The sequence below is a fragment of the Lissotriton vulgaris genome, chromosome 10 (genome assembly GCF_964263255.1).
Source record: "Lissotriton vulgaris chromosome 10, aLisVul1.2, whole genome shotgun sequence".
NCBI classification, from domain to species: Eukaryota; Metazoa; Chordata; class Amphibia; order Caudata; family Salamandridae; genus Lissotriton; species Lissotriton vulgaris.
In genome coordinates, this window is record NC_141698.1 from 599427094 (window position 1) to 599439100 (window position 12007).

Consider the following 12007-nt stretch of genomic DNA (forward strand, 5'->3'; position numbering starts at 1 on the left):
GGCCATTGTGCTGCACAGGAGTTCAGAACGCTGGGATAGGGCACGGGCTCAGTCCACCATCGGCCTCTCAATTATTGTGTACTAACGAGGGATAATGTCTGGCGACTCCCGCTCCAAATCGCATCCCGGGTGCAGCAGAGGGCACATAAGTGTTTTTTAATGCCAGGAGGGGGGGTTCAGCATTCCTCTAGGACGCTGGAAATACAGCGGTGTGGCAGAGCTCAATATTATGCAACAGTCCAGGCCGCCATCTTAGCCACGCCACAACACCCTTTAATTCTTTTTGATAAAGCGATAAAAATCTATCACCCAACTCATTATGGTACTGTTTTTGCACTAATGATGAACACTGCATGTATCTTAGTATAAAAACAGAGCTATGAAGTCACCAAAAGGTGAACTGTAGTACTTTATAGAAGCTCAAAACACGTAAACAAACACTGCACACAAAGGAAAGTTACTGTATGAAATTAATAGTTGCCCAGACTCTTGATTCTTTTACGGAATTTAGGTGGTGCCATATATATTTGTTATATGTTTTTAACGTAATGAGAGATTTTACTTGGGACGCTAGAGGCGAGTTATGGGCAGGAATCCTTTAAAAGACATTATTAAAATATATACAAAAAATTGCTCAGAGGTACCTGCACATGGAATCACTTAAAGGCTCAACTAATGGTAGGGTGCCTTACAAATACGAGCTATCTCTCTCATGTTATTTCCAACACAATTGTAGGTGTCCCTGCTGCCCCAGGTGCACTGAAGGTTTGTGTTTATAATTCTAGTCTGTGACTATAGAATCGAGAAAGATCCAAGGGTTAAGTGCATATAAAAAAAACGGACTTTAGTAAAATATGTCACTTGTTAAGCTGGAATGGTTGCAATACATTTGCTTAGTGGCTTCCCAATGTATGAATAACAGTTTCCCCTGCGCCTGACACAATATCAAACTGTAGAAATTTAAGTACCTCAATCGGTCGATACTGAGGCAGAGCTCTTTCGATGTGGTCATTGCCTTCCGCCTTTAGTTGGATATGGAAAACACAGCCAGGCTACATATAAAAAAAGAAGGTTCATAGGTAAACACATTATTCTTCTATAGTTTATAGATAGCTTAGCATAATCACAACAAAAACAGACTGACCAAGATACTTTTAACGCAAAACTTTTCATACCAGACTGTATAGCTAGACGTCAGAATTTTCACAAAAATACACTGACATTTTTAAACACGTGTGGCAATTTTTCTCTTACTGTAGAATTCAAATATTAACCCACTGTTTGAGGTATAATTCAACAAATGGGCCCAAAACAGTTAAGAAATGGTCAGGACTGCTGGAACCTAATGTTCCCCACCAAAGGAAACAAATTACAAATCCTTTGTTCCCATGCAGGTGACCTATTTTCAGAGTACTGAAAACTGGAGGCAGGGTGTTCACTCATGAGCGATGCAAACTGTATTTACTAATACTGAGAGCTACTAAACCGGGGCTTATTTGCAGTTTGGGTAAATGATTTCCAACAGTCATTGCAGCACTTCCCCATTCGTAAATGTAATCATAGAAAATCCAACAGTGTTCCTTGTCAAGGTGGCAGAAATGTCACAGTGAATGTGGCTGTATTCACCATTGGAGAACCACTTCGGTGAAGAAAGAATTTGTGGAAAACCCACCAATCTTTCATTGCAGGTAGGATGTCTTTTGGCACATTTGGAAAGGATCGCCTAACTCCGGGCACAGTCCCAGTGCCAAAGTACCCAGTTTCCATAACATGCTATATGGTCTTTATTATTATGATAAGGGCACTGAACTTACCATTACCCAAAAGACAGCCACCCTTTGCAATGGAGACTTGCAGGACGTTTTTTCTCCCCCACATAGTGGCAGATCTGTCACTGCTGACGGAATGGCTGTTGCACATGGTTTTTGCCGTTATCACTCCACCTTTGAGTGGTGGCTGATGGAGCTGAAGGAGTTGCACCAACAGAGAAAACAATCTCTCACTCTAAAAATCAGGTGGTATGATGTTGTGTACTCAGACAGTACATCTTTGTTTTTTGTTACCCGACTCCTCCAAAGTCCTAATAGATGATTGGTCAAGGTTTGCGGGGAAGAGGAATCAATGTGCAATCAAAAAGTGTTTCTCCATTCACAGAGAGGTTGCAGCTAAAATTTGTGATGAATTTCGAAAAAGTGCACAAGGGGAATGTGCAATTCATTTTCTGAAAGAGCTTGAGGTTCTTAAACCTTTTCAATCTTGCAATACACCTTTCCTTAGGTACTGAGGCTCCAAAACCAAGACATTCCTTTACACTACTCAAGGGCATTTAAACCTGTTGGAGAAGTGAATCTAGAAGTCGTTCTGTGTCTATCCCATCTGCAAGAGCTTCAGGTTGGATGGAAATTACAGCATTGTTTGTGCACTGGTGGCAGTTAAGAGCTGAAATGTAGAAAATGGTGTGGTGTCCACAGACTACTAGGAAACATCATGCAATCATTTCTGCATTAAATTTTGACACATTATCTCAAATCAGTACTCCTATTTGAGCATACTTTACCTTGAGGTATATAAGCACTGGCTGGCCTAAATCCTTCAAAGTAATCAGAATCCATAAGCCTTTCAAGTTTCATTCAAACAATAGAAAATATCGACCAGCAGAAAGTTTGAGTGGACACTGAATATAGGCTTCAATCACCATTAGTAAGGAAAGTCTTTCATATTTTGATTTAAGACTCATATGGGGGACAGCACACAGCAGTGGTCTAGAAAGTGGCCCAAGTACCTATCAGAGGCTAAATTTAATTCAAGCTTTCCATTAATCACATTTTTGTATTTCTAATAGACACCTAAATGCGACAGTTACACCCGCACGAGGCCCGTGTTCACAGTTCCAGTGGACTGACGCCACACCTCATTAATGAGGAATAAGATGCTGACATTTTCTGGGGTTGCTTGGGTCCTGTCTAGAGGAAACTTGGCCTGGAAATCCTGGTTGACCTGTTCCTGTTGGAGCAGGGCCAACATGGTTTTGAGTGGTTTAATGGCCAAGACTCAATGGACTGGAATGCTGGTCAAGTATTTACCATTGGCTACGATTATTCTATTCTAGGAAAATTCAATCCATCACTTCAGTAATCTCTAAGCATTTTATAACACGGCACACTATTATAAATTGAATGAATTTTCTTCCTGGGGACCAATGAAGGGCTTGTTTAGCTAGTATCATACAAACATGTTCATAGAAGTCAGTAGCCAGTCAGAGGATCATGTTACAGGCATGTTGACTAATTTGTTTTGCACTTAAGATGAAAACTTTAACAGTCATGGCCAAGAATGCCTGCATCCTATGCCATCGGTAAATACTTTTAGAGGCTCCTACTCAGTTGTGCACCAATGATTCAAAGACTCTTTCGTCCTTAGAAAGTGCATGTGACACAAAGGGTTGAGCATATCTCCAGGTATGCGCCCCATCTGACTCACTGTGGCTATGTAGCCTGTTACTGAACTGACAATGCCTGGCACAATAGCAGAGTGCAACAGAGGCTGGAGAAATAGTGACTTGAATCAGGAAGAAAAAAACACACAACATTCTTAGTGCCACTGGCCTAAGGTGTACATAAAATATTTTAAAATGCAGTAATCAAAGACATGAAAACGCACCTGTTTTTATAATGCACCACTGTACAGATTACTCAGCTGTGGTTTTCTCTTTGGAGTCATGAGTTTTATTTTTTATTTTTGTCCTTCGCTCTCAGTTTTTCTTTCTGCACCTTTTTCTAGAACTATATTATTTCTTTCTTCCTGAACTTAAGTTGCACCCCTCTCTTTCCTTCATCGGGTGTTTCTTTGTGAATCTTTCTCCTAAGTTCCATGGTCGGTCTGTTTCTGGCACTATTGTTATTCAACTAGAAGTAAACATCAGCATCGAACACAATGTTGGAAGATTCGACATGAAAGATTTTACTTAAAAGCCAGCGTAAACATAATTGTGTATGAAGCTGGTCTTAACATTGATACTGTCAGTTTCAATGCTGTGATAAATGTTGCTGGTATTGATGTTTCTGTTGAGAGTGTGAGGGCTATGGCATGGCATCAAGTCAGCACTGGAGAGGAGTGCTTCAACATTTAAGGGAAGAGAACTCTAGAATTCAATATCAGATAGCAGAAAGGACAACATTGCTAGAAGAAAAAGGGTAAACACTTTAGTGTAAAAATGGAATTGAGGTACTCATATATCCTATGTGTGAGATGTCTTGGTATCTGGAGCTAACTATTCTTTATATGAGTGTTTTCCAGGGCCTGAGAAGGTCTTTTTTTGTACTGTGTGACTCATACTTGGATTCAGGGTAAACTATTGTTCAGGTTCTTTCTCTCATCATCACATAGGGCCACTACTGGTAAATGCTGTGGTATGAGACCGCATGATTTGGGTACAAACAATTGGCACATACCAAAGTCACCTCGGCCATTTTCCATTGGCCACAATGCACACAAACCTGACACATTTATCTACTTCTGTCCGTCAGTTCCATGACGAAATCATTTTGTTTTTATTAGGAGTGTTTAATACAGCAGACCTAATCTGGTCGGCTCTTTTTCACTTCACTTGAATTCAAGAATCTTCTAAGATGGTGCCCTGGGGGCAGAGTTTACAGTTTCCCATTGATTCGAGAAAGGACTTCTCAAATGGGCAGATGACTTGGTTGGGTTTTCAAGAAGAGATCAAGTGCGACTCATACACCTGGCAATTTACACTTTGGAAAACATGTACTAATAAATGTGAAGGTTCTACGCCTTATTTGAGAATATTTGAAAGAACAAGGAGATGACCATACAGAACTAGGACACCATATGAAGTTAACTCTACAAATAAAATCCAGTATTAAAGGAAGGAAAACAAACCAAATACGCGTGACACCTTCAGAAGAGTTTAGATGCAATGGTGTTCAACATTGTATTAAAACCCCCAACATGAATATCACATACCGGACTCTGAAACCTTGAGATATAATAAATTAAGACAAGCCCTAATGAGCCATATAAAAACTTTATTAACTGAACCATCTCAGTTGGAGGTAGGGTACTGAATGAACCGGTCTCATTGATCTATACAAAAATAATAATTCTGCAGAAATTAAAAGTGGGCTGGGAGGCAGACATGGGGGCCCTTGAGGAGGAAGTTTGATAAAAGGTGCCGAGTGTCCAACAAAAAGTGGCGCTCAGGCCGGGCTTTATACTTGTGCCACTACACCTTCAGTATTGGCTAGAGACGCTGTATATTGCCTGACCTGTGTTACGTGATGTCGCTGGAGGTGAAATTTTGTTTTATGTGTTGAGGATACACCAATAAAACAATTGAAAAAAAAAGATGCAATAAAAAAAAGATATTGACAGGGTAAAATCCTAACTAGTACACAAAAAAAAGACCTAGACTATGTAGGCACTTATAAATGTATCTTCCTTTGGTGGGTACACCATTTATTGCATTATCATTGCAAAAGCTTACTCCCCTTTCCATTAGTTATCGGGGTAGTTGGTGTATCCTAAGATTGTGCCTCCTTTAAACAATCGCCCAGTTATAAAATAAAATTGCATATCTGTGTTGGTGTATGTGTTTTTATATATTGTTTGACTTTATTGGTCACTCCTTGGTCTGTTTTCACTGCATCTTTTCACAAAACTTTTTCCGTTTGTGTTTTCTGGACACTTTTCCTTTCGAGCTCGATGGTGCCAATGATGAGAACAGGGCTATCCTGGTGAGTACCTGCCAGGTTCCCGTTAGTGGTGCGCCCGTGAGGTGCCATCTTGCTCTCACACACTTTTTTCGTTCTTACACATCACAGTTTGACACTTAAGTGTGTGTGGTATGTGTTGCCCCACAACTGAAATTTTTACCGATTGGGAACTGGCCAATTGTTTAAAGGAGGCACAATCTTAGGATACACCATCTACCCCGATAACTAATGGAAAGGGGAGTAAGTTTTTGCAATGATAATGCAATAAATGGTGTACCCACCAAAAAAAGATAAATTTATAAGTGCCTACATAGTCGAGGTATTTTTTGTACTAGTTGCATATTGAGTGGGGGGCGACCTATGACTAGCTTTACCCTCTAAGCTCCTTTTTTGTCTGAAAAAGGGTAAAATCCTATACAACATGAATTTGTAAAGCAAAATCAGCACATAGTACAAATCACAGAGATGATTACGTTACTCACCAGCAATCCACGCAGTCTGAATTTACCCTCTTCATCTGTGATGGTATCTTCTCCATACATGCTGCAATCCTCTTGACCCACTGCTTCCACTGAAATACCTTGTTCTGGTTCGCCATTTAAGGATGAAACAGTACCGTAGCAACTGAAAGAGGTTTTGTAGATAGAAAACAATATTTCTATTAAAACCACAACAAAACTTTCCTATTAACTAAGTAAGTGAGCAGCATCCAGGTCGAATACTGTATCTGAATAAACCACAAAGATCTGGATTAAACAAGTAAGTGCATAAAATGTTGGCTTACAATTCTCAGCGAAACGGCATTTCAAAATAATTTCAGTTTCACCGGAAATGGATCCTCTTTTGTCCATTAATTATAGATACTAATCAAATCAAATCAAATCATAGAATATTTATTAAGCGCGTATATCACTCGAAAGTCTCATGGCGCTGGAGGATGACTGAGATAAACTTGATTTGGTGCATTAGATGTCAAACAACCATGTCTTTAAGTTCTGACGAAAACAGGTGTGTTCACTGGTGGTGCGAAGAGATAAGGACAGTTTGTTCCAAAGGGACGGAGCAAGAAACGAGAAAGATTTCCCTCCACAAGTGGTGGTACGAATTCTGGGAGATGAGAGGAGTGCTTGGTTGTAGGATCTCAAGGTTCTACCTGGTTGATACCAGCTTAACTTTTTTTGCCCAAAAATCAGGACCTTTTACGTACATATTATTATGCGACAAGCAAAGAATCTTAAAGCGTATACGTTTTCTTACAGGCAACCAATGTAAAAGCTTCAAAGCAGGTGCCGATGGAGATCTTAGTGGGAGATTAGGTACCAGCCTTGCTGCTGTTTTTCTGCAGACCCTGCATCCTTCAGAGAAGGTTTTCATTGGTAGAAGCTAGCAGTGCATTTCCATAGTCCATACGACTGATAATTAGTCCCTGGCCTCAGTCGGAATCCACTTAAAAACCTTGCGCAGGCTACGCATCACACCAAAGCAGGATTCAACAGTCTTATTAACATGGTCTTTCATTGACAGTTTATTGTCCATATGAAAGCCCAGATTACGCACAGACTGAGTTGGAATGGGACAAGGGCCAAGGCTTGAAGGATACCAATCGAGAGACCTATGCTCATAAGCCTTGCTATAGAGCATTATCTCGGTTTTTCCTCCATTCAACTGTAAGTGGTTGGTGCACATCCACTTTTCAATTTGTGACATGCAATCTTTAAACCGGGTCTTGGCTTCCAATGGGTCTGGACCAAGTGTGACCAGGATCTGAGTGTCGTCGGCATACAACAAGACCTCAAAACCATATGATCTAATCACTTTGGCCAGAGGGGTCACATATAGAATAAAGAGTTGGGACTCAAGATAGAGCCCTGTGGTACTCCCATCCTAACTTATCTACTACAGGAGCTGGTATTTCCTACCTGTACTATCGCAGTTCGACCAGATAGATAATTTTTGAGCCACTGTAAATCCTTACCTCTGACACTAATCTCCCAAAACCGGTGTTCAAGAATGCTATGGGAGATGTGGTCAAACGCTGCAGATAAGTCTAGCAGAACAAGAATAGATGTCCCCTATCTAGTGCAAGCCTGATATTATCAGATACCTCCAGCAAAGCTATTTCGGTACTGTGGGCTGCCCTAAAGCCAGATTGAGAGGGGTCAAGCAATCCATAGCTCTAAAGATGGAACACAAGCTGTTTGTTAACCAGTGACTCAAGCATCTTACCAAAATGAGGAAGCAAAGATATAGGACGATAGTTAGAGAGAAATTTCGGGTCTGCAGTAAAAAAAAATTAATATAGGCCTAACTCTGGCAGTTTTCCATATTTTGGGAAGTTCTGCTTCCGACAGCTAGTTGTTGAATAGATCAGTGAGGCTGTCCAAGAGGGCTGGAGCTACAGTAGGAAAACATTTTGGTGGCAAAGGGTATGTAGGCGAACTAGATTTAACTTTTATTAATGCTTTAATCACTTCATCTGAGCCACATTGAGTAAATTCTTCCAAAATGTGAGGGGGGTCAAAAATAGTTACAGAACATTTTCCATATCATTATTAAAATCTTGTACAGGGAAAGAATTATGGATAGCCATGATCTTATCATCAAAGAATTTTGAAAGAGAGTCTACCCAGTCCTGAGAGGTAGAAAGTTGTGTCTTAACAGGCGGGGTAGAGAATTCCTTCATAATTTGATAGAGCTCGTTTTTTGAATTTGCTGCCCTCTCAATACGGCTGAGGAGAAATAATTTTCTTATTTGTCTTATGTTTTCCATGTACTTCTAGTGAACATCTTTATATGATTTACGATCGACTGGGTCTTTAGTTTTCCTCCATTTTCACTCAGCAGTCCTGCAGGAGAGCTTCACTACCTATAGTTGTTCACTAAACCATGGAGCGGCTCGGGCTTTAATTGTAACTCTGGTGAAAGGAGCAATTTTATCCAAAGCATTTGTTATAGTTCTATCTAAAGAGATCGCACATTGATCAATGTTATCAGTTGGGTTGGGAAGAGCTGACCTGAAGGTAGTAGTAAATAGAGATAAGGTGACTTTACGCCAAGATCGTCTCCAAACCATTTCCCTACAGGGGACCGCATTGAAAGTACGATCTAGAATCGCGAATTTTAATACAAAATGATCCGTCCACAATAGTGTTAGTGGAGACTCAACCTTAACCACTGTAGATTTTGTTAACAAAATGTCAAGCGTATGACCCGCAATATGCGTAGGCCCATTTACCAATTGGGCTAGTTCCAAGGTGCTGAGACTTGTGATTAACTGATCCGTGTCAGGGTCATGTAATAATTCTGCATGATAGTTAAAATCACCTAGCAGAAGGAAAGAGTCGGAGGCTAATACATATGGAGCAATAAGCTCCAATAACGTATATGGAAAATCCTTTTGGGGACCTGGAGGTCTGTACACGAATGCTACTCTCCATGTTCCTCCCAACAGACCTTCCATCTTAAATATACATAATTCCATTATGTTTGTGCTTATGGACTCTAGGGAGGTGATATTTACTTCCGGAGTTGTGGCTATGAGTAGGTAACCTCCCCTATTCTTTTCCCTGTCCACTCTTATTATGTTATATTGTGGAGGAAACGCAATGGCCACATCTGAAGAGGCATGCTCATGTAACCAGGTTTCCGTTATAAAACAGATATCTGGTGATTCAGAGTCAATAAGACTCCATACTTCAACAGCTTGTTTAGGGATGGAGAATGCATTAAAATATCATGCTTTTTAGTGGTCTGGAGGTTTTGAAATGAGACGATGTACAAGAAATTTAAGTTTCACAGGGGACAACTGGTAAATTAGGACCGGCAGTCGTATACACCCCACTAGTTGTACCAGCTTCAAGTCCGGCTAACTCTTTAGATAATAAAGGGTTGAGATCTTTCAGCTCCTGACTTGATTATTTAAGCAGAGACATATTGATAACAACTGCTTAAGAGAGGCTTTTCCAGAAGGATCCTGGAAAACCTTTTTCTTTCTTAGGATCAACCCACCAAGATGTGATTACTATACCACACAATGCTGCAAAGTCTATATAAAATCGTCATATCCCACTAATAAAATCCCTTTGCATAAAAAAGAGGAGGCATGGTCAATACGAGGTTTCATGAGAACCATTTTTTTCATTTTGCAGCACACTCCTATCTCTCTCAACACTTTTTCTAAACAAACGTAATTTATTATTGTAATTTATACTTCAAAAAGCTCTTCACATTTAGCTTATTTACTCAACATTTTCATATCAACATATTGTTCATAAATTATTTTGTAAGTTACCCCACACAGTCCTTGGCAAATATAAAAAACTCCAATACTAGCAACAAGGCCACCGCAGAAAGTTGGAGACAAATGCTTACCATATCATGAACCACTGAAAAGCAAGCATTGTAATATACTTATACGCAAGATATCCACTCATTAACTGCCAACCAAGAGTACACCTACTAACTCAGGAACCTATATTTGCATTTCCTTATCACACGGAAAGCATGGAACACATTGGTCAGATGCCAATTGAGTTACACAAACCATTCTGGACTTGTGGGCTGGTGGAAACACAATGATATTTTTATTGTAAGGTATGTCGGGAATGCAGGGCAGTACCATATTTTAGTTTTTAAATCAATAAGTCAGGGACCCAAAGGTTTCCAAGCAGCTAAATGCTGGAGTTGCTACCAATGCTGTAAAGTCTTGAATCCACCTCATGCCTCCATCTTCCACCACCATACACTTCCTGTGTCTTTATCTCATTGATGCAGGTTAATTTTCAACTCTGCATTCTTCATTTGTCACTGTACTCCTATCTTTCTATTTATCCTCCTTTATACATTTTTTGGGCATTCGCTCTTGCACTGGAGCAAAGTATGATGAAAACGACATCCCGGACCCAAAAAATAAGTGCTGGTGCCAGTCACCTGTAATCAGCAGCACAATTTAAGAATTGATGCAGAACCCTATATGCTACCTACCTTGAGCTAAGTGGTCTGAGGACGTGGAGAGGGACTTGATATAGACAAGGAAAATTGAAGAGTACACAGTTTAAACGTGCACAATGTAACTACTTACATTGCACCACTCTGAGACATGGTATACTTCATATGATCCATGGATCACTCTCCAACACTTACGCCAGCCATCTTTGGCGCTCAAACTCATCAGCTTAAGAGCCTGGACCCTTACACTAAAATGGGTTCACGTTATTCAGAAACTATCATATTTTGCTTTGTACTGTACAGTAATTGTAACTACTAAACCTTTAACCTCATGGCTGCTAATGGTTTTCCCCTCCTGTGCTGAAAAAACGCAAATACCAGTGTTACATGACGAGCTGGGCTCGTCATCAGCGTGCGAGGAGGCTACACCATGACGAGCCCAGCTCGTCATCAGCCTGGAAGGTGTTAAGTAAATAATGTTTCTGTTCTTTTTGAGTAATTATTGCATGGTATTACCTTGTAAACTGTATGAGAAAACAAGGGGGGGGGTGAGTTGGGTGGGGTGGCACTCGAGGGGACGCAGCAGGAATCAGGGACACTCTTTTTTGCACACTTATTCACTTATTTACTCACATACACAATAGGCAAGGTTAAGTATTCTTGGGAAAAAAAAGAAAAAAGGGGAGAGCTAGTTGGCCCAAGAGACTATCGGTCATTTCTTCTTTTAAAATATGTTAATGGCTAAAAAAGGTGCTCTCAGGTTTATCTCGGCCAATATCTGTGGGCTAAACGATGCAGGCAAAAAGCAAAAAGTTGCACAAGGGTTACGGTCTTTAGGGGGCAACATCATATTTCTCCAGGAGACACACATAGAGGGATCACAGAAACACCTCCTGAATTCATTAGGGTATAAAATCATTGGAGCTACCACACAGGGCGCTAAAATAAAAGGGGTAGGAATTATGGCTGAAAGCAGACTACCCATTAAAAATCCACGCGTTCAATCCGACTCACTTGGCAGATGGGTGATTGCGGAATGCCACCTGCCCACAGGCCCCCACTTCACTACATGCTCAATCTCTGGCAGTAACGCTGACGATCCAGGTATCATTAATCTGATCTCTGGGGAGCTAGCTCACTGGCCCACTCCAATAATCCTATGTGGCGACCTTAACATCAACCTGCCACATGACCGGGAAATAGGGAGCCATTGGGGTTATAAAGGCAGAAAACCCTTGGTGTATCACGCACTAACCAATTTAGCACAAACCCATTGGCTTAGTGACGTTTGGTCAAAACTCAACTCCTCCCAACTCGGATACACC

General features: G+C 40.6%; 1 protein-coding gene across 1 annotated transcript in view; it reads right to left on the reverse strand.

The window, feature by feature from the left end:
• The window catches only part of LOC147688566 (BOS complex subunit NOMO1-like), a 301458-nt gene that overhangs the window by 80048 nt on the left and 209403 nt on the right, over positions 1 to 12007 (reverse strand). The window contains exons 25-26 of the mRNA XM_086941434.1: positions 6218 to 6359; positions 969 to 1052 (exon numbers count right to left, since the gene is read on the reverse strand). Coding sequence (XP_086797560.1) covers positions 969 to 1052; positions 6218 to 6359 — 226 coding nt within the window. The remainder of the gene's footprint in view (positions 1 to 968; positions 1053 to 6217; positions 6360 to 12007) is intronic.